The 22,592-nt window shown below is 40.5% G+C and overlaps 1 protein-coding gene across 8 annotated transcripts in view; it reads right to left on the reverse strand.

The window, feature by feature from the left end:
* ttll7 (tubulin tyrosine ligase-like family, member 7) overlaps positions 1–22,592 on the reverse strand; it is a 65,630-nt gene that overhangs the window by 13,324 nt on the left and 29,714 nt on the right. For all 8 annotated transcript variants that reach the window (XM_086116103.1, XM_086116101.1, XM_086116099.1 and 5 more), the window contains 7 exons: positions 16,218–16,312; positions 14,260–14,407; positions 12,457–12,530; positions 7,929–8,064; positions 5,269–5,355; positions 2,638–2,863; positions 265–560 (listed from right to left, as the gene is read on the reverse strand). In XM_086116103.1, coding sequence (XP_085972229.1) covers positions 265–560; positions 2,638–2,863; positions 5,269–5,355; positions 7,929–8,064; positions 12,457–12,530; positions 14,260–14,407; positions 16,218–16,312 — 1,062 coding nt within the window. The remainder of the gene's footprint in view (positions 1–264; positions 561–2,637; positions 2,864–5,268; positions 5,356–7,928; positions 8,065–12,456; positions 12,531–14,259; positions 14,408–16,217; positions 16,313–22,592) is intronic.

A 22,592-nucleotide genomic window follows, 5' to 3' on the forward strand; every position in this document is an offset into this window, starting at 1 on the left:
AAAGTTTTCGCTCAGTTAAAATAGAACAAAACAATTGGTCCCAATTCATTTCAATGTACCCAAACATTACCAGAACACTTGTTTAACAGATAGAACGGAGGATGCAGGTGTTAAATGGCAGATTGCAAAATAATAGACAATCGTTGTCAGGGAGGACAGTTGGACGGAGACAAAAAGATAAAATAGTTGTAAAGAACAGAAAATAGTTTGTGTTTAACGTGTTTGTGTGTGTGCACGTGTGCGTGTGTATATTTGTGCGCTTACAATGTTGGAGTGGATCGTGCCCAGGCTGTTGCTGTGAGGCACACGGTAAGCAGAGCTACTGCGGCTTAGCGAATGAGAACGGAGTGTCGCGGAGCTCGGCCGGATGAGGGTCGTGATGACAGGAACGTTAAGGGAGGGCCTACTGGACGGAGCTCGCAGTTCATTGGGCGACAAGAGAGAAGCGATGGACCGAGGACAGGAGATGGAGCGTCTGATTGGGCCAGAGTGAGTCGGGGAAACGGAAGGGGCTAAACTTGTTTTCATAGGCTTGACCGTAGGTTTCCAATGCATCCGCCCTGTGGAAGAGCAAAGCAGAAACAAAGTGACTGGAATGGATTTCTCTGGATCATGGGTGCAAAGCTCATTGGGGATCAGGGGTCACATCCACCCTAATTTGAAGCCAGGTTGGCCGGACCAGTAAAATCATAGCATAATTAATATAAAGTATGTCATTTAGTCACACCGCCCGGCGCAACTGCAAGTCCCAGCGCACGTCTTTTAATGTATTGTTATATCTGATGGGACGGGGAGGTTAAATGGATGACAAGAAGGTGCTTCGTCATCAAACTCTTTCATACGCACAAGATGGATCACTGTCGACCGTAAGCATGCAAAAATGAAAGTCAATATCAGTCACAACGTTCTGGTTTCCCCAACGCAAAGGCTCCTCTTGCTTAGCTCGCATCCGTCCCCTTGGCTTTCGCATCCAATTACAAGTCAGAACTCAGCCAATACGTCAAAGCATACGCCGACTGTCTCCATCACCCTTGCAAGTCCTCCAGCTGGTCTTGTAGCTAGAGTATTTGTCTTTGCTATAGATTTACTGCATCACATGTTCATGAGTGTGGGGTTGCTGAAGAATCCCCGCTTTGGATGCCAAATGAGAGCATTATGGGACTTAGTCATCCAGCCCTTTGAAGCCTTGGTGTGGAGTGGGTCTTGGCAGTTTGCTGTCTTGCTCTCTACACGCACACACACACACTCACAAGCTCATTCAGAGTCCAAATGGTTCATGGCTTTGTCTGCTATTTCATGACAAACACAGTGAGCTTATGTAAGGATCTTTTTTTTTAAACCTACTCGGTAGGTAGAGGGTTCTTTGTTCTCTCCAACAAGGTCGACACATGGGCAGGGATGAAAGTTGCTGTCTTTACTTGTAATGAATGAAAGTTTGTATGATATCCAAGCATATATTTGCAAAGGTTTGTGGTTTGTAAGTTCCGTAGTAAAACAAGGGTCATTTTAGCATAGAGTAGAGGTGGTTTCAAGGTAATAAGGGAGTGTTTTCCTTCAAGTTTTCTGTCAGTCACTTCCTTGTTTTCAAAATATCTGCCACTTCCTTCACCCACATGCGTAATGGGAGTCAAAAGTCTAAACATCAATTCAATCCATCAAATTCTGTTGGACAGCCAATTCAGGGTTAGTGATCTTAAGTATATCGCGACTAAAGTCAGTCCCTGAGAGAAGAGGTACACCTTAAAATGGTCATCACGGGACACATACAGTGGACCCTCGCATACCCCAACTCAGCACCCGTGGATTCACCTATTAAAAATAAATGAATAAAAATAAACGAATATCAATATTTTTAATTATTTGCAAAGGGGTCATTTACCCCCTCAATTTTGCCACAGGAAACGCAAGTTGAATGTTTATCAAAAATAATTTCTTGGGAATCCAGTTGTTTTCTTTTATTCCCGATGCATTTCATGATTTTTGCTATTTGCGCCCTATTCACGAATAGTCGGGGTCTACAATAGACAAAAGTTCATTCACGCTTACAATTACACAAAATATTATATATAATATACAGTACATGTTTTTGGAGAAAAAAGGGAGAGCCGCTTACCACGCTAAACATGTATTTTATAATGTGTGCGTGTGTGTGTATATATTATATATATAAGTATATATATATATATATATATGTGTATATATATATATATATACTGTATATATACACATTTCGGCAGCCAAACAATGTAAATGTCTTTCTACAACTTCAAAAATGTTACATCTATTTTCCTTCCACTCCAATGAGATCCAGTAAAAGAGCTGCATTAAAAATGCCTGTTTGTTCAAAGACAATCATGCTCAGGGTTTATTGACACTGTCGGATGTTTGAATTTAAAACAAGTCTTAAAAATATTGAAGCAGTACGGTTGGATTTTTGCCTCTATCGTGCTGCTAAATAAAAAGGTCTGATGACGCAAACAGTATGGAGGACAGTTCTGCAGCACTGCAAATTAATACCACAACAATGTTATACGGACGTTATGTGGAGCACATCATAACCATGAAAAGAAACCCCTGAAATGCATGAAAATGTTCCATGTATAGTCGATTTGCCGTAAAAACAACCTATAACTTTACCTGAGCGCTCAGCCAAGTTTTTTTCTTTGCTCCCAAGGTCATAAGAGACTTTCTTCTCCCTCTTTTCTCCACTTCCACCGCCGCCTTCTGTTTTTCTCCTCTCTTCCTCCTCTTCGTTTGAAGAAGAGCAAGAGTTTTCAACGCTGCTGCCACTGGTGAAGTCAGCCAGATAGTCTGGCCGTTGACGTCGTGATGTCTGGCTGCACTCTGGCATGGTGGTCAGGGGCTGGTAGGGATGAACACATTGAAAGACATTGGTTGTAGTCATTTTTTTAAAAAATGCATCATTAATAAATGTGTATATGAAATACAGTTTAATAACAATGCAACCTCTGGAATGTAATACCGCAGAGGTTGTAGAATTTTCAAGAAATATAAACTAAGGTCACTGAAAATTCCAGAGTCCGTACCACGGTCATGTATGACGGAAAGGAACCTCAACGAATCTCAGAAAACTTCAGTACCGTATGTTTGGAGTGACTTCTGCTCAATGAGTATCGAAAGGATTAGTCCTCTGTGTGTGTTTTTTTTTGCTTTACGGTACCATTACAAAAAAGATCACATTATCGAAAATGGTTGTTGATGAAGATCCGTTTTATTATTTTCGGAACATTTAAAGGTCAAAAGCTTCAACGTTTTCTGAATGCGCAAATGTAGTAAGATTAGATTTTACATTTTACCTTTCAAAGCTTACTTTTACACTTTTATGGCATATGATTTCATATCATCCAGTTGCGTTGCTTAAGGTAAAATTCAAAATATATTGCCCGTAAGATTTATCTGCTGGAACGCAGTCAACATGTGAGATCAGAACGAGCGATTCCCACACCTGATGTCACGAGCTAAACTACACTAAGTCTGCACAAATTAACAAAAAAAAAGAAATGTTAATCTTATCGAGTTTCTATCTACCATCCTGTGAGGCGACAAATTGATGAATAAAGCATGTATCCATCTGATATCTTACGATTACCATGTCAGCACTGCCATGCCGGCCAAACTAATGGGCAGGAAGTATTCAGGAAGGCTCACGTGGTCACCGCAGGCTTGTTGTGTGGGTGATTGATGGAGTAGGATGGGGACGGTAAGAGATTAAACTCATGAGGAGACAATAAAGAGGAAGATAAGAGCATTAGGTTAACAGAGAGAGAAATTAGGAGGAGGGCCCGCCAGCAGTTGAATTAAGTGCGACTGGATTGCACCTTAGAAACCTGAAACTATTTAGTATGTCACAATCTGCACTGAGAAAGCAACATATATTTCTGGTAATGCGTAAAAAAAGGTTTGACCTTACCAGACAGCCTGCCGTTTGCAAATGTTTCACCCTGATATGACTATGATTTGTCAGTGTCTGGACCAGTCCATTTTCTTTGCAGAAATTTAGGTGGCTATTAGTTTAAACTTGGTTTTAGTTTCCATCTGTCAAAATCAAGAAGCTGCCATCAATGACAGCCCTCAAAGAGAATCGCATAGAGGCTAGGATGCGAGCATGACAACAACAGTTGTATCAGAATTGGACAAGATTTGATCATTAAAGGAGTGCAATCAATTGCCGTTTCCCAAAGGAAATCACTTTGTCGCTCTTTTGCAGTCTGGCTTAAGTTAGACACTGGTTCATGTATCTTAACCTGATTGTCTTTTAATGGATGTGACAGACAGAACATTCATCCAATCTGCTTCCACACTGACTTTCTATTTCCATTCCAATTTATGAACAGCGTCTAGCCTTTGAGCACGGAAAAAACCATGAAAAGACCATATGGCTTGTCAGGTTAAAGTAACGCTAAAGAAAGAGCTCAATGAAACTAACAGAGGGAAGGGGGATATTGGAATGATGGCGTGGTTGTCGAGTTACAAGAATCGGAGAAAAAAGAAATTCATATCCTTTCTGTTTTGTGCCTCTTCCTTCTCAAAAATCATGCCACCCCAATCACTATTTCTCACTTTTTTTTTCCTAGCTTTTGGTTCAATTTTCACCAGATGGCGTGTGAGCACGACACCCCACGGAGTAAATTTACCCGTCACGGCTCTTTCTTTCCCCGGCTCTGAATGTCTCTCTCCGCACATTCGGCACCAGCGAAAGTGACGCCATCCAAATGAACTTGGACAACAGCGATTGTGTCTAAACAAGTCCTTATTCGAGCAAATGCATCACTGAACTGCCCTGTCGAGTGAGTGTTCCAGCCAATTTAGCCCTCAAGTGAGGAATGGATGTAGATGTGCGGGAAGCAAATCGGGGAGCAGGCGGGGGTGTATGTTGAAGGGAGGTGAGCGAGGCAAGGTGATGGAGGGGGTAATGTGCTGTCGGGGGAAATCTTGGGGGTATGGAGGGGCATGTGACAGAGAAAGAGCGCGATAGAAAGATAGTGTGGCGAGAAAAGTAGGCGGTCTGACAGCTGTCCCCTCGGGCACTCGGGTCCTTTTCTTTGGTCCTCTGCGATTCTTTCCTCTTGAGCCAAACACAGGACTCGGAATCACATCCGCTGTGAGCATTAGATCCATGCACCTGCCTACCTACTGCCCTCCCCAACTCGCCATCTTTGTACTTTAACTCAAGGTCCCTGGAGGCAAGTGGCCTCTATTCTCCCTCATCTTTCCCAGTTTGTATGTCTCCTTCTCTCGCTAAAGCACCTTCGGGCCACGTTGCCTTGAGGATTTGCCCATCAGTTTCTCGTCATCCAGTTCACATTGCTCCAGCAAATCCAAGATGTCCTCCTCCTATACTTCAACACAAATAGAAAAACAAAAACAAAAAAAAAGACATCAGATGGATGATAACTAAATGAAGAAGCTGAATCTTGTATTACGCAAGAAGAAATATCAGCTATTGAGGAAATGTTTCAAGTGCAGTGGAACATACAAAGTCACATGTGATCAATTCAAGCACTGGTAGAGGAGAAAAAAAGCCCTAGATGGACATGTAGTGCTCTCTGGCAATGCTGATAGAAGCTAAATGTAGCAAAAGTAGTTCACAACCATGGCCATATACTCATCCTTTTGCTATTTGGCCATTGATGAAATGCAGGCAAAGGTGACTGTGATATTATTTCACTATTAACCGCATGAAAAAGCTCTCATTTGCCACTCACATCAAAATGAAAACAAACTTTACTTCAAAATTAAAATGCACTTTTGGAGATGTAAAAGGGCCTCTGGTTTATGCATGTGAAGGGAATTTTTTTTTCTGAGGGTTTTATTTTCCTCTAATTATTATGTGCGTTCTCACGGGCATCATTTGAAATCAATGTACAATAGATAAACTGTTACTCTTTGGGTAGAGTATGCACACTTCAAATTCCAAAATACAGATGTCAGGTTATGATTGCCAGTATTATTCCACAGAGGAACAACAATGGGCGAACAAAACGGTGAAGCAAAATGCTGCAAGCAGGTAACGCCTAATATGGGATCATATTCCACAATATTTAGCAGTTTTTATTGTCAGCATAAAAACACAGTGTACACCCGCACAATGTAAAATTAATTTAAATCATTTTTTTTTTTAATATAGATGGCCATTTGCAGATCAAAATGGATGCCTTCTGTGCGCGTTAGTGTCCAGTTGCAGTGCTCTGCTATTGCAAGGGTAAAAAGTTCACATATTTTATTGTCCGGCGCATTTCTTACACCAGAAGAGCAAAAGTGCAGTCAATTATGTTCGGAGCAAACCTTTTGCTTATTGAGGTTTGTTGAAAGAGCAGTATTTTAGATCGGTTATTGGCAGCTTCTACCGTGACATTCTCTGCCTCTACAACCTGGCCTCCACATTGACACAGGACATTAATTTCTCCATTTATTTCCACTGTAATAAAACTTAGATTACTGCTTGCGGTTGTACGCCAGCCAGACAAGTTGTGGCTTGTACAGTACATAACATATGTCAAGTCAAGACGTGAAGGGAATTTTTCCCAAAATGTAATACTGCATCACCATTCTGTTTCTGGCTTATGGTATTGAACACTGGGCACAAAGTTGGTAACTTCTTGAAATACAGTGTCTTTTCTTGTTCTAATTTAAAACATAGAAGAGAAAAATAATAATACTCGTAAAAATTTAAAATTACTGAACAACGTGGCCACGGTCACATTGATACTTTCACTCCAAAAATGTAAATCCGTCCACCCTTAAGGGGACAGTAGTACTTGATCTAATTGAAGCTGATTTTGATTTATATTCAGATCTTTGGCTTTTTTGTAACATATTCCAGAAGAGTACTAGGGCCACGTGGATTGGCAAAAAAATGCTATAATGATTACAAAAAAAGACAAAAAGATTAGCACAATCATCTTAAACTGATTGTACTGATGATGTCTCATGACATTAGACAGGTAAATAACAATGTCATTCTGAAAACTGTGAAGCAGCACAAATAAAGAGGTCGCGAAAAAGATAAAAAAGAAAGTGATCTAAAGAAGTCATTAAAAGTGATTTGCTGAATGTTTGCGTCAGGATAAGATAGATCTTGTCTTAACTGTAACCTGTGAAAATTCCCATCTCTCACAAGCTGTCCCTCTTGATGGAACAGCCCCGTTGTCACACTGTGACACGATTATCTGACTGCAGCGCCTCATTTGTTCTTCTTGACTCATCTCCATCCTTTCACACTTTGAACAAGACCGCATCTATGTGTGTTGACTAAATGTGCGCAATTCCTCTGCTTGCTCTTGATTGGCATCTGTACAAAAAAAAAAAAAAAAAGAATCTTCTGAGATTCCGCCTTCAAACACAATAACATTCTAAAATACAACGTGACGGGCAAGAGGTGGGTGTTTCAACAAAAGCTGCAATAGTTGCACATGACGTCTCTCTCAAGTCTTTTCAGATGACTTTGTGTGGTGTCAGTTCTACTGTCAAAAAAAAAAACTATTCACCATTCACTCTCATCGTTAACTATTAGTTATCAAATTTGAAGCCCTTTCAGTTTTCAGTAAGAGTAACAAAAAGGAGGAAATAAAACAGGAAGAAAAAGAAACATGATATGTGGCAAGTGGATTGTGTCTCCTTGACTTTAAAAGCTTGCGTAGGTGCGGACATGCATGGGGATGTAATGAATTGAAAAAGTGTCAGATAAAAAGAGGCGCAAAAAAAATCTAATAACTCACAATTTTGGCATTACTTGCACATGACTAGCTTTCCAGCAAATTTAAAATAGAAACTCATCGTTTTCTTATCATCCGTGTTTGCATGTGGAAGCTGCTATAGGTGTTTGTGTGTGTAATCCAAAGTGTACGTGTGCGTGAAATTGTGGATGTGTTGTGATTTGACAGTCAGTCAGCCACCAAGATACGTGCCTTCATTTGTTTCAGAGGATTATTCATTTCCTTCTGAAGCGAGGCAGCTCGCCCAGCGAGGAAGGTCTGAAAGGCGGAAGAGAGCAGGCTTTCATACTTCTCCAACAGCAGCTTGTCGTCTGGGGGGTAAATACGTCTGTTGGCCACAGAGACACATACACAAAGAGAGAGAAGAGCACGGATAGTGAGGGTGGAGTGCAGCAAAAGGGAGAAAGAAGGGTCATCAATGCAAGGAGGAAAGGTAAGCTGAAAAGCAAAAGAGAACAACTTCTGACATTCTGAGACGGAAAGAGTAGTTCACAAAGGAGAGATGTGGAAGAAGGGGCGACAACAAAGGGTGCATATAGGGAGCGAGGACAAGGAGAGGCTTGCGAGGGCTTATAAAAGACCATGCAGTGTGACCAGAACAGTTTGAGGTTCTGGCTCATCAGGTGAGACAAATGTAAAACCTATTAAAACAGACACAAGAAGTGGCAAACAAATATATTCATTTCCGTAACATGGTGTCAAATAATGAAGCGGGCGAAGAAATGTGAGTTGCACAAAAAAAAGCTAACAAGTGAAAACCTTGAGATAAGATATAGTACAAACGTCAGTCATTCTTAACACATATTTTCGCTGAGCTATTCGCCAAAGCCTCAAGACTAAACTAACAGCGGCCAGTGTTTGTGTTAGGCCTGAGGGGATTAAAGAAAATGTATAAACTACATCCCGCTTATCTTGAGACTACATCACCCAATGTTTCCGAAGTCATCAGTTCAACCATCAGATCACAACTGTAGCATGGTCAGTGTCAACGTGTCGAGTCAAACTGGACTTGGTCACGGATACAAGAACACTCTCCTGTCTTTCTTTGGCCAAATGTAATCTGAATATAGATTACAAATGAATCTAAATTTGAATACCCCTAAAGTTGTCGTTTAACAACAACAAAATAGGAAAAATATGCCCCCAAAGTAGCACAAAGAATCATCAAGTCTCACGGGACCCCGGCAAATCACACAAGACTTTTATCTCTTGTGGCCGCCACAAGGTATAAAGAGGAGAAATATCCATCAAACCAAAAATACAACCACCGCTAATTGCAATGTAGCTCCAGCACCAGGCTGAAAGTGTTACATGTGTCTCTGTCTTGGCTGCTTGATAAAATATGTCTAAGTCAACAGTTAATTGGTGACAGTACAAAGATCTGAAACAGTCCAAGAGCTGCGTCCATCCTTGGAAAAGGGAATTGTTTCTTTTTTATCTAGCCGGAGTTCCATGCCGGCCGTCGGTACAACCTAACACTGAGAGATCGTCATCTGCCTCAGCACCTTGGAATTTTATGCGTGCAAATCTCTTCACTCAATTCTAATCCTTGACAATTTAGATCGTTTAAATGTTTCTTTGAAGCATTGTAGTCAACCTATGAGATGCAAGCCATGTTTAAATATTGTACAAATTCACATTTAAACTTCACCGCAATATCTTTTTTTTTCCGAGAAGAAAAAAAAAACATGCTGGAAGACTGAATTGTATATCATTCTTTTAAATCCCATATTATGAAACCATCTTTTTCGCAGCCCATCAAGGCGACATTTTTGTCCTTTCTTTGTAAATGCACTTAAAAGTGTCTTTCTAGCAGTGAACGTAAATTATAGTAGTTGAGCAAAGTCTGACGTTGTTGGTTCTCTAAAAGCACCATAAATCATTAGCGAACGGCAAAAGTGCACCACTTGAATAGTGGATGTTAACAGCTGTGTGTTGCACCTTTTTTCCCTGAACATATGGACTTTTCATTATCCCAATGACTCTGCAATACTTTTAATATAAAGGCTGACATTATCCTCTCCCTACAAGCTTCCAATTGGACTTGATTATTCAGGCGCCATTTACATCAGGCTCTTCATTTCAGCAATAGTGTCTTTCAGGTACCCATTTTACGAGATGTTAAATGGATGATGACACACTCCAGCTGGCTCATCGGCACCTGATTTAGAACAGACAAATGCAAAGCAGTGCAGTCATCAGACTCCAATTTTGTGCCAGGTCACCATTTGATTGCAAAGGAATCCCTCTGTTGATAAATAACTTAGATTTCATGTGTAAGATCGCAAATAACGCACACAAAAAAATACTGGGAAACCTGACCATGATGCATACACTCATGAAAAAAATAACATCCTTTTCTTTTGGGGAGACATTCTATCAGTTGTTGTGTTTAAAATTATGTCCATTCATCAGGTGCATTAGACAAGGTTGGAAGACTAGAATGGTCCATGAGATGGGGAAAAAAGCTAATTCTTTCAATGTTGGTATTTCAACTCAGGGCTGATGCGTGTGTGCCACCTAAGATAATGAGCTTGATAGTGTAACTTATCGTGGGTAGCAGACACATCGTCAAATCCTTAACACAAACACAGAGTAGTGATTTTAGTACATTTTGAGTAAATTCATCAACATCATTATTACTTCAGTAGATACTGCATACTCAGGTGTTTAGGGTTAGTTTTTTTATACTTAGTTTTTATATTTACATTTTTCTAATATATAATATGTGCTTTGACTCAAGAGAGGTTGGTAACACTGGAGTCGAGTATTAAATATGGGCTTTTTGGTACAGTATACCAGTCACAGTGTGTTTATGCTTTTTTTGCACAGCTCTGTGTGAAAAGCATATTGTTTTTAAAATGTTGATGTGGGGAACGGGGGTGGGGGGGACACACACAAACAAACAGAAATTGTAGACAGAATTTGCAAACAGCCTGATTGCATTTTGAAACTGGAATATAAATATACACACTGTCTGAGATGCCATCTTGCATTGCCAAAAATTACTTTGTACATGATGGCATACAATGGGATTCACTGTATTTGATGTGTGCGTGTGCGTGTGTGTGTGCGCGTGCGTGCGTGTGTGTGTGTTGAGGGGATGACAGATTTATTTGAGTGCACAATAGTAAGAGTTGGCTGGGGGTCAAATTTGAGAACAGTTACAGAACTGTGTAATTTGTAGTGCAACCACTGCACGACAAACAGTTCTTGTTAACATACAGTAGTACCCTTTTTGTGTTGTCTGACTGAAGCGATGTTTGCACTACAAAAGTCTTGAACACAATAGTTCCTTAAGCCTGTACCTCACTGCGGGAAATGCTTGCTCGCATAGCAGTTTGGGTGTCGTTAGGGTTCACAAAAGGTTGCAAATTTGTTGGCAGAGAGTTTTACATGTTGCAAAAACGTTTTCTCATGCGAATCCAGTCAGCACCATCTGTAAACGGTCCTAAGACGTGTTCCCAGGGTTCTTTTTTTATTCACCACTTGACCAACCGACCACGTGATTATAGTTCCAATATAGGTCGACGCATTTGTGTGTAGCATTCACACAAGCATTTGCCACTCAGTTTTAATATCAGCAACTCCTCTCCACCTTGATCATCATGCCGGGAGAAACAAGGCACAAAGAGGAAGGCAATAAGGCATATAGCAAGAATGTGGTGAAGTAGTTTATAAAAGTGAAATTTGAAGGCAAGGACCAGCCTGCACCAGCGTTTAAGTATATCCATATTATCAAAATCCATCTTCGACAGGGGATAGTAAAAAACATATTGTGAGGAAGGTTCGCACATTATTCCATTGAGTCCCAAGTCCGAGTAGCAAATGAGTGGCAAATAGTCTGCACAATACTGTCCCAGATCGATGCTATCTCTGTCTTTCACAAACACATTCGCAAACTCTAGGCATCACTGTCGCTAATAACACAGGCGATCCCCCTGATTTTTGCCAGAAAAGTTGATGAATTCAGTATTTGCACGCATAGATCTAACATTTCAAGACAATCTAGGAGGAGTCCAGATTAGACTTCAAGCATCAAAAAATTGGGCAACATTTTACTGTCTGTGGAACCAGTGTTGCTTCCTTCATATTCAAAGGAGTCACATAATTCCAGTTTACAATAAAATGAAATTGCGTTTCAAACGACAGCCAGAAGTGGTTTTGAGGCCGTCAAACATCATCATCATGAAACAAACTCAAGCTTTCATTTATCTCAAGTGAAAATGTTGCTCACAGAGCACTTTATGTAAAAGAAAGACAGAAGCAGAAAGGCTTTCCAAGCACCCAACCTGTACATCAGAACTTGATGTTTAGTCACATTGAGAGGGGGGATCTGATGCATTTGTAAGGTAATTCTGTCGAGATGGCACGCTGTCTTCCAAGGTCCACAGAGATAGCAGAGAGTACAGTATAAGTGCGGGGGCGAAAGGATGAATTGCAGCAAGAAGGTAGAGCACACATATTGAGTCCTATTTTGTGCTGCACAGGAAAGAAATGTAAATGTCGATCTTTCTTTTTTCTACTCTATATAATGTTGACTTGTACAAATGATCATTCATGTATCACCGTGCCTGTTTAGTCGCTCTGGCGCGGCGTGATTTCTCCTTAGAGACATTAAAGAAATCAGAAGGCCCCATAATTGCAAGTGGAGCAGACATAAGTATTATGGGTGATGCTTCTGGAGGCAAAAGTCCTTGACAGTTTGCCTCTGTCTTACCGGTAGTTGCCCAGATGTTGTTTTTCATGCGCCTCCCTGCAAATCTGCTTGCGGACCTGCGCCAATCGTTCTTTCTAGGAGAGGAAAAAAGCCAAAAATATTATTCATCCAGGTGAGATTCTGCCTCATAGTATCAGTCACTTAAAATGCCTACTTGCCACTGATAGCTTTTAATATAGGTATTAGACGGAAGGGAGGAGAGGCTCGCGCCAGTAACACTGAGAACTAAGTGACATGTACATTCAACAGGGCGACACCTGAATGTGCACTTCAAACTTCATGCAGCTTTTTAAATATAGGATGCCCTTTCGTACTGCACACTGATTACTGTGGCTCATTCAAATGCAAATGAAAGAGGGTGCGAGGCGTGAAGTAATTGTAGCTCATCTATATGAGAAAAACTCCATGACTGAAATATAGTTAAATGTAGTACACTTGTCTTGGAAAAATTAGCCTTTCAGCGTTGACGAAAATGAGATGTTTGTGAAAAGTTTGTAGGTTTGAGCAACTTTGGAATACTTAGTGCCTTTGAGTGAACAATCTACATTTGAATAGCTTTTGAAAGTTGTTTGACCACAGTTGCTCAGCAGATGTTCCACATGAGTACCATATTGACCCGAATATAAGACGGTCCTGATTATAAGACGACCCCCTCTTTTTCAAGACTCAAATTTGAAAAAAGACTTTTTGAACACCAAACCATCATTTTTATACAGAAAATAATTACAGTACATCTGAAGCAAATGATTATAACAATATATTTGAGAGAAAAAGCATGTTATTTTGCTTCATTCAAATCTAAAGTGCAATCACATTCATAAATGAATGCCTTCTGGTTTTTGAAATGTAAATTACATCATAACTTCTCCTCAGCTGCCGGTTAACCTGGCCGATCTTCGACCCACTTTTCTCCAGATTGTTGCTACGTTTCTCCATTTTCTGTTATCTCTTCTATTATTTTCTTCTTTTTTCCTTCTTACCGCTATTTTTTATTTGTCTTCTTCGTGCTACTACTATTTTTATTTTTATTCTTCGTGGCAGGGGTTCACTTTGGCCTGAGGAGTCAAGTTCAGCATTCTCTTCAATGATATCTGGCGCCATCTAGCGTCGCGAATGGGTATAATGTCTAGACCCGAATATAAGACGACCCCCACTTTTTCAATCTTATTTCAATGCAAAAAACACTGTCTTATATTCAGGCCAATACGGTATGTGGCCAATAAAGTGGAGAAAAGCATGTGAGGTGGTTAAGAAAAGTTTCATATTTCAAACCCAAACTGAGAACTGTCCATTCCAATATCAGCTGTACTATCAACCAGCACACTACGCTGAGATCCTGCAGTGTCGATTTTGTTTAGTGTGAGAGGAGTCGAGAGCTGCTTTAATAGTACAAAACACCTCCTCTCAGCACAATGAGCATCTGACAGTTCCTGTCCAAGAACATCGCAGAAATGGAGCAACCGCCCCAACCACCCAACCTGGTATCATTTTTTTTCCCTCTTTCCCAAGTTAAAGCGGATCATCATGGGGACCCGTTTTGAAAACGTGCATGACAACAAGATAGCCGTGATGACGAAGCTGTGAAAGATCACACAAGACTCCTTTAATGAGTGCACGAAGGCCTGGCAGAGAAGGCTGGGAAAGTGCCTTAGACGACAGGGGGCTTACTTCAACATGGAAAACCTGAAGCACATTTTTTGTGACACCAGTCCTGTAACTGTTGTGGAACACCTTGTAATTGTCTGCTTGCCAAATCAAAAGCCTTAGACTAAATTTAAATGAAGTGTTGTCTTTATGACTCACAAGCTCTTCTCGCCTTCGCTCCAGGGTGTGACGCTGTCGCTCCCAGTCTGATGAGGCAGCCGAGAGTTTCTTTACAGAGCCGTGCCCATAGAGTCGCCTCTGGGCCTCAGCTTTTTGCTGTGCCAGGTTACGTTTCTTATCGCTGGCTCTACATTGACACAAATAAATACAAAGTCAATGTAATGTTGAGGCACTGACAGACACCACCAATGCAGACAATCCACTGTCAAAGGAAACTGCATGTCCAAAAACACAGTGGAAGGCCAAAAACAATCATTTCAAGGATTCCATTTCATCCACTCAAATAATGACTCTTAGTGTATTACTCTTCTTACATATGGTCCTCTTGCTGTGACACCATAAAGTTAGACAAAACTCACGCAAATTAGCACATACAGAGTTAATCATTACATCCAAGCTCGTCAGATATGTTCGGGGTCGATTTTATGATATTTTGCCTGACTTCACACGTGACTGCATTTTCAAAACTCTAATTTACCTTGTCATGGTAATGCAACTGAGGTGTTCGAAACCAAAAATAACACCGTGCCAAATATCGAACACTGCAATCAAATATGTCGCAGAGACACAAACAAACCCACAAACAGACGATGAACATGAGCAGACTTCTAATACAAGTAGGCCGTTGCTTGTCTGGAGAAAGGGCAATTCATTTTAGTCAATCGCTGGCCCTTCAAATTGGATATTGAGTGCTGTTAGGGTGGGGACAGAGGTTTATCAATGACCATGCCCGGCCGGGTCTGAATTGATCCCACGTTAATACAGTTGGTGTTGCGAGTGGACTCGGGGACCACAAGCCCTCCTTTGGGAGAAGTGAAGCCTTTACGATATAAGGGAGGATCGAGCGAGCGAGGGAGAATACAACAAAGAACATTGGTCACTTCAGCATGAACATGTAGAAGAGCCCTTTCACCACCACCACCACATTTATTGCATCCTACATTTCATTTGTCATGAAATAATCAAAATAATCTGTGTTAAATTTGTACTGTAAGAACAGTGCCAAGGTCAACCATGAGATTTTGCTTTTGAGACCTTTTTGATGAGACATTTATTCTGACCTGCTGAGCCAATGGGAGAAAGTGATTTTTTTTTTTTCATCCTGTGGGATTTTTGCAAAGCTCACTAAAGCTGACCCTACTAGATCTATTCCACATGCAATTAATTAATTGTGTTTGTGTGTGACTTTGGAGCTGGAGCAAGTCAAGTTGTGGGCAAGTTCATTACCAGAAGAATAGAAGGGAACTTCCTCAATTGAGAATGGGGAAAATAATCAAACAATTTTACAATTGTTATTCTTAAACATTGGAACATGGGAATGGGAGAAAAGCAGCCTGGTGCTGCATGTGGTTAGCACATTCTGGGTTTGAATCACAGCTTCAACCATTTTGTGTCTCCTTAAGCCCATGTGAGCTTATGTCCGGGTACTTTGGTTTTCTCACACATTCCAAAAATTAAATAAAGACTCCAAATTATCCAGCATTGTGAATGTAAGTTGAAAAGATTCCACCCCACAGTGACAATACGGTATCAAGATTTCATAAACATTAAGATGAACGACAAACATTGAAGTATGCACAATCTAAATGAGCGTACAAACCTATAAACAAACGCACACTGTTTATAAGCATTCAAGGAACACAAAATCAAAGGCACAACTATCCTGGCACTTACCATTCTTTATTCTCACCCGAGGTATAAATACAGTAAATAAGGTCACTTTTGTCTCGAGCTGAAAGCACCCCAAATTTCCAGGATGATATTAACCTTGTGTGATCAGTGTGAGCGAGTTGAACCGTATTGTACACGAACGTCAGAGCAAATTGTTTCGTGAAATAAAGAACACCAGACAATTGAATCTCACCCCCAAAGAAAGATTGGAAGTTTGCTTTACACTTGAAGCATAACGGATCTCTAAATTGAACTCAGAACATTACCTAATGTTGAGCAGTTTCAGAGCGTTGAGCAAAACTCCTCTCTTGACATCAAAATCGATCTTCTGATCTGTCCCAAAGCTTGGAGCTCGATTGATCTGTTAGAGAAAAGAGCAGTCAATATATATCACCTACTTTTGTCATCCAGGTCATGGTAATCATCACCTATTGCTTTTTCTCAAATTAAAGAGGCAGACTTTGTAGCCAATTGCAAATGGCAGTGATGAAAAGAAAAACTTTTCTGGTCAAAGTAAAACAAGAGAAAAATGGATGGGATAAGTACAGTGCCTTGAAAAGTATACATACCCCTTGAACTTTTCCCATTTTCCAGCTTATAACCAAAATCTTCCTTTTTTGGGGGGTGGGGGGGGTGTTGGATTAAAACAAACTAGCACAATTGTGAAGTGGAGCAGAAATGTTGGTTTTCAGAATGTTCGGCAAATAAAAGGAGAAAAGTTTGCCCATTCTTTGTTGCAAAAAAGCTAAGTCGGTCAGATTGGATGGAGAGAATCTGTTGACAACAAGTTTCACGTCTTTCCGCAGATGCTCAATGGGGTTTAGAACAGGACTTTGGATTTTGGACTTTCACTGCAAAGGACTCTCCTTGCTCGCTATTATTTTAGGTAGACAGTCACAAAATCTTAAATTCAACAGGTACTAATTGTTTGTACAGCTACTGTACATTTTTCTTTGAAAATGAGACTAATGAAAGACCAAAGTAAAAACGATAAATCCAATTTAGAGGTAGGCACTGAAACTGTCAAGAATCCGCATTAATAATATTCCTGTGTGAGAATGTCAAAATGTGGTATTTTATTTCCATCAGTGAATTTCTTAAATTTCAACGAAAAGAAAACAGAAATGATGGTGTCAGTGGCCCTTGTACATTCCACCCTACTGATCGAGCCCCCTGCCTTCCTATCTAAAGCCAACAGTCTTGAATATGGATTTCAGATTGGACAGTGATTTGAAATTGTACCATCAAAGCAGTGCTGTTATTAAATGCGGCTCCTTCCATCTTAAGCAGGTGGCTAAGGAAAAGCCGTTCCTTTCTCACTAACACTTAGAAACAGTAATCCATGCCTGCGTTACCTCTCGGCTAAATTATGGTAATGCACTTTATTTTGTAGTTAGCCAGTCCTCCCTCAAGTGTCTCCAGTAGGTCCAAAATGCTGCTGCTTGCCTTCTAAATGAAACGCAGAACAAGGAGCACATACCCCGAAATCTGGCCTCCTTTCACTGGGTCCCAGTGCAATTTAAATGTCATTTTAAGATACTTCGATTTGTTTTCAAATCTTTAAATGCTCTCACCCCAGTTTACCTCTCTGAGCTAGTTGACCCCTACACACCTGGCCAGTGCCTCAGGTCTGCGAACCAGACGGTACTGGAGGTGCCGAGGAGTAAATGGAGCTTCAGAGGGGATCGAGCCGTTTCTGTTGCTGGTCCTTCCCTCTGGAAGGACCTTCCCTAAAATGTTAGACAAGCTCCCCCTCTCTCCATTTTTAAAACTCGTTTGAAGACGCATCTTTATTCTTTAACTTTCGACCCAACACAAGACTGGGCCTATTTTCTGCTGTCTACTTTGTTCGTATCATCAACTTGTTTCATTTTTTTCTTTTCAAAGTCATCGTAGTTAGATTATTGTTATTTTATTTTACATGAAAAATGCTCTGTTACAGCTTACAGCTGCAGCTGTTGTGAAATGCGCTATGTAAATAAAGTATCATATTCAGTCAAGAGTTGTCGCAGAGCCAATCCAACAACCCAAACAGGATAAGATACAAGACCCCAATTAGATAGCAGTAGGTGCGTATCGGCCAATTGTCATTCATTCGAGAGAGTAAGTCGTGACTTCCTGCGAGAATGAAAGCTTTGTGGTCAATTAAACAGGCACAGATTTCACACTGTTTGTGAATAAACTGAGGCGAGATCATAATTACTTCAGTATTCATATTTTTGTGATACTTTTGTTTGGCAGTGTGCCATGAGATTTTTCTAATGTAAAATGAATGCCTTGTCTCAATAGGAGGTTGGCAGACACTGCAATAGCCAATGGGTTATTTGTGGAATGAAAGGCCAAATCACTCGGGGAGAAAAAAATACATCCTTTCAAACATATTTCAAAACGGTCCAGTGCAATGTCAGATAGTGGATCGGGTGTAATATGAAACACAATACTGTAATGTCTGACATTCACTTCCTTTTCCAAGGAGATAAAAATGAAGGCGTTAAAAGGGCAGCAAGGTCATTGTCTTCTTTGTGTTATGAGTTGGTTGCATTTGGAGGTCTTTATATTTGGTCACTGTAGTGCTTCACATGCCTGACTCCTGTGCAGGCAGCGTTGCTTCAGTTGCCCGTCATTGATGGTGTGAATGTGAGTGTGTTTCTTCAAATATCCATTGAGATTGCTTTTTGAGCCCATGACCCTGAACATGATAAGCGGTACTGAATATGAATGGAAGAATGGTCTTTATATTTATGATTGCTTCAAGGCAGAATAAGGGAGTTTTGTTTTTTTTAATTCGTGGCTCCTCCAATAGTTATCAATTTACTGTTAAGCAATTTAACAAGTTAATAATAAAAACAACAATTAATTCTGTGACAATGGTGAAGTAAAGCGGTTCAGAAAATGAACAATTAACAATGAATAATATAAAATATTATTATTGTTATTAAATGAATGCAAAGACATTCAAAGCCTATTAATAGCTACCTTCAAATGAGTTGTCACTCATTGGAAAGTCAAAAACACATCATGCTTGATAATGTTGTCAAACAATGTTGAAATAAACATTGATTATTTTAGGATGCAAAGTAAAAAATATATATGTGTATTGTAGCATCGGGGTTGGATGTGTACAGGTCCTCACTGATGGTAGGAAAGTATAAAGAACTTGAGTGTAAGGGAGGGAAAAGTATTTGGTTATTAACCTGCTTGCCTATTCTTGAGTTGAGATGCTGAATGTTGATAACTTGTTAAGCACAGCAAGGTGGATAGATTGAGGAAGATGTGTTTAAAATTTCTAGCATGTAAATCTGAATCATCAGATCGGATTCAAATTGAAAGAAAGGGGTTTAAGAAAAAGAAGTATGAAAACAACATTTGATCTTTTGGCACCATACTGATTTTTGAGCAAGAGCCCCTTTACAGAGATGTGCAAGGTCCTGGGCACTCAGGAACTCCATCCCTATTTCTTCCTCCTCTGAATGAGTCTTTACTAATCCTCACACAAAGGTGCTTGCTGTGCTGTGACAGATTGGGGAACAAAGCTGTAAAATGATATTTCACAAGCATATCCAAGCTTCGAGGACCTGACCGAGCCAGGTCTTTCCAACAGGGGAGCAGGTTGCTTAAAAACAAGAGAAGAGCCAGCACAAAAGCAAAGTGAAGGGAAATTGTCAAACTGCCCTCTCGACCAACAGAAAATTGTCTCATCGATCGCAATCTACTGTCTAAGACAGTGGTCACCAAACTACCGGCCCGCCTCCACATTTGGTCCGGCCCCCCTGAACAATACCAGAGAGTCTTTTGATTTATTTTTCATCTATGTATATTTGTATTTTATCATAAAATTTGGCTTTTGCAATAAAATATTCCTTAGTTATGAACTATTTTCATGATTAACTATTAGCTAGTAACAATTTCATAAACACATACAGTATAACGTGACATTTGTTCCATCCTTCTGCGGTCTGTGCCGTTATCTGGCAACCCCAGAAAAAAATATCCTAAACCCATCCCTCTCAAAGAGAACGTAATCATGGCGAAAAGGTGAGGTAAGAGAAAAAAAATATATTCAGAATACAGGGAATTTAACCCAAAATGGAGAAACGATTTTTTTTTGCAAAGAAAAGATTGTCTGTCTCATCTGTTGGTGGCGGCATTCAAAGAATACAATCTGCGGAGACACTATGAATCCCGTCACAACAACAAGTACGATTTTTTGCATGGGCAAATGAGAGCAGACAAACTGTCAACGCTAAAAAGAGGAACGTTAGCTCAGCAAAATACATTTGTACGCCAAGCTCAGCTGAACCAGCCATCTGTTTGGGCTAGCTTTCGGTTTGCTCAACTGATAGCAAGCAGCGGTAAGGAGAGTTTGTCAAGAAATGCATGAATGCTGTCGCAGAGGTGGTGTGTCCCGAGAAGAAAGACGTCTTTAATACCGCGAGTGTATGAAAAAAAGTTATTTGATTTTGTGTGGGTTTCTGGGAAACAATAGATTTTTACGTCTAGGTACTCTTGCAGTCACACTTTTGCTGTTACAAACTGACCCCGGCCCCCCCATCAGAGAAGCGAAAAGTGATGTGGCCCTCACAGGAAAAAGTTTGGGGACCACTGGTCTAATACCTTGTTTTATTTTTTTTGAATTGTGAAAAATTGGAAAGACTAATAATAATTGTAAACTTCCATTAGGGGTCAGTGTAGCATGTTTGCGGCAGTGTGCCTTTAGACACTCTGCAGCCCATAAAGAAATGTTCCTTGTATTTGACAACAGAAATGGAATGATTGAAATGAAGTGACATTTAATGTTGTTGTCATTGGTTGAGTTCACTGGAAGGTTACAGAGGATGAGTATAGGCGCATAGTCGCATGTGCTTTTTCTATACAGCAAATATTAAGTAGAAAGAGGGCTGGATGCTATGAATAGCCTCAGCACAAAAAGGGGGGAAAAAACGCTTTCCATTGGTTTCACTCAATAGAAAACAATCAACAATTGACATTGGACTCTTTCGTACACAGAAGACAGAGCCACATTTGGACCTGCGGTACCTTACTAAAGGAGAGGAAAACCAAAGTTATGTTTCTATTTAAGCTCTCGCGGAAATGAGAGAAAGAATGAAAAGGAATACGGCTTTAAAGTGCCTATAGGAAAGAGGCAGACTGGCTGCGATACCAGGAACTGTTGTCTTGTTTCTTGTCTTCATTTCTTAGTTTGATTTGTGGTGTCAAGCTGTCAAGGTAGTCTGGCACCTTCTGTGCCCTTCTTTGCTTTCGCGCAGTCTTCCTCTCAGCCTACCTACCGCACTTGGTTAGTTTCACCACCCTCTTTCCTACTTACTGTCTTTCAGATCATTTTTTGCCCACTGTCTGGTCGCTACCTTATTCATCTCTCCTTCTGTATTCCTCCTTTTCAGTTCCCTGGCAGAGGAAGTCTGGCCAGTCTGGTTCTAATGAACCCCTGCTGGCTCCCAAAGCCCCCACTCTGATTTCCTTAAGTGACTCTGGCAGGATCTTAAAGGAGCTCTTGGTTGCTCCAAGACGCATTCAATAAAAATGTCAGATGAAAAGATTAGACGCTCCTTTTACTCCAGCTCTGATTCCTTTTAGCATCGGCATGGCATCCATGTAACCCAAATATCACTTATGTAGTCGAACAGCAGCGTAAGCATGCAGGGAAGTAGGTATCACGTCAGTAACTTTTCACAGGACAGCTTTATCCTTATGATCACTCAATTATTCATGGCAAGATCAGAGGCCGAGCTGCAAATTCTCTATATTGTATATGTTTTTCATTCTGCACCCCGAGAATAATGATCTTGGGGATCTTTACCTCCACTGTATTGTACATGTAACTTTTAAGTCTATGTAATCACCACATGATATATTTCCAAGTACTTTCCGCAAAACCCAACCCCATTTTCTTTTATTTCTCACTGAACAGTACATGAATCTTTTTGACCCAAAAAAAACACCACCTGCGCCACAACTTAGACCTGCTTCCGGCAAAAGTTGAATCTATATTCAGCCACCAAATTGTCAGATGCACTGGGTATGTGCAAAAGAGAACGCTCTTGGTCCGCCGGATGCCCAGCATGGCACAACGCAGTCTTCCAACTTCCCAAACATGGCTTGCACCGGCACGAAAAGCAAGATTTGCCCATTTTCATGCCCGAATGCATATGCACTGTCGAAGAAAATTCCCTGAATGTCACTGAAATACCTAGATTCCTATCTAGATTCTTAGTCCCATCTAAATGTTTCCTGTTTTTATTGCTATTTCAAACTTCGGGGTAATGCATTCATAATTTACCCGAGTAACTCTTATCAGTGATAATCTGACTTTGCCCTTGAAAATAAAACTGTATTTGACACTGATTTACTGTCTGTGCCCTATAACATGGCCATGGTGTTGGCCAAACACCAATCAGCTGCCTTCTTTCCCGAAACAAATCACCATCCATTCTATGTCTGGAGAAGTCGTCTAACAAGTGCAAGGTCTCCTCTTGATTAATCAGTTCAGTATAATTCCTCCCTCTTATTATTCTAAGCAGTGTGTAAACAACTGCTGCTTTGACAAGGCTCTGCCATGCACAATGGAGGGTATCGGCACAGTCCAAACCGCTGCCAGAATGAAGTGTTTGTTACAGAGCGAT

Source organism: Hippocampus guttulatus, chromosome 7, assembly GCF_054856545.1.
Source record: "Hippocampus guttulatus isolate MCC_2025c chromosome 7, RoL_Hgut_1.0, whole genome shotgun sequence".
Taxonomy (NCBI): domain Eukaryota; kingdom Metazoa; phylum Chordata; class Actinopteri; order Syngnathiformes; family Syngnathidae; genus Hippocampus; species Hippocampus guttulatus.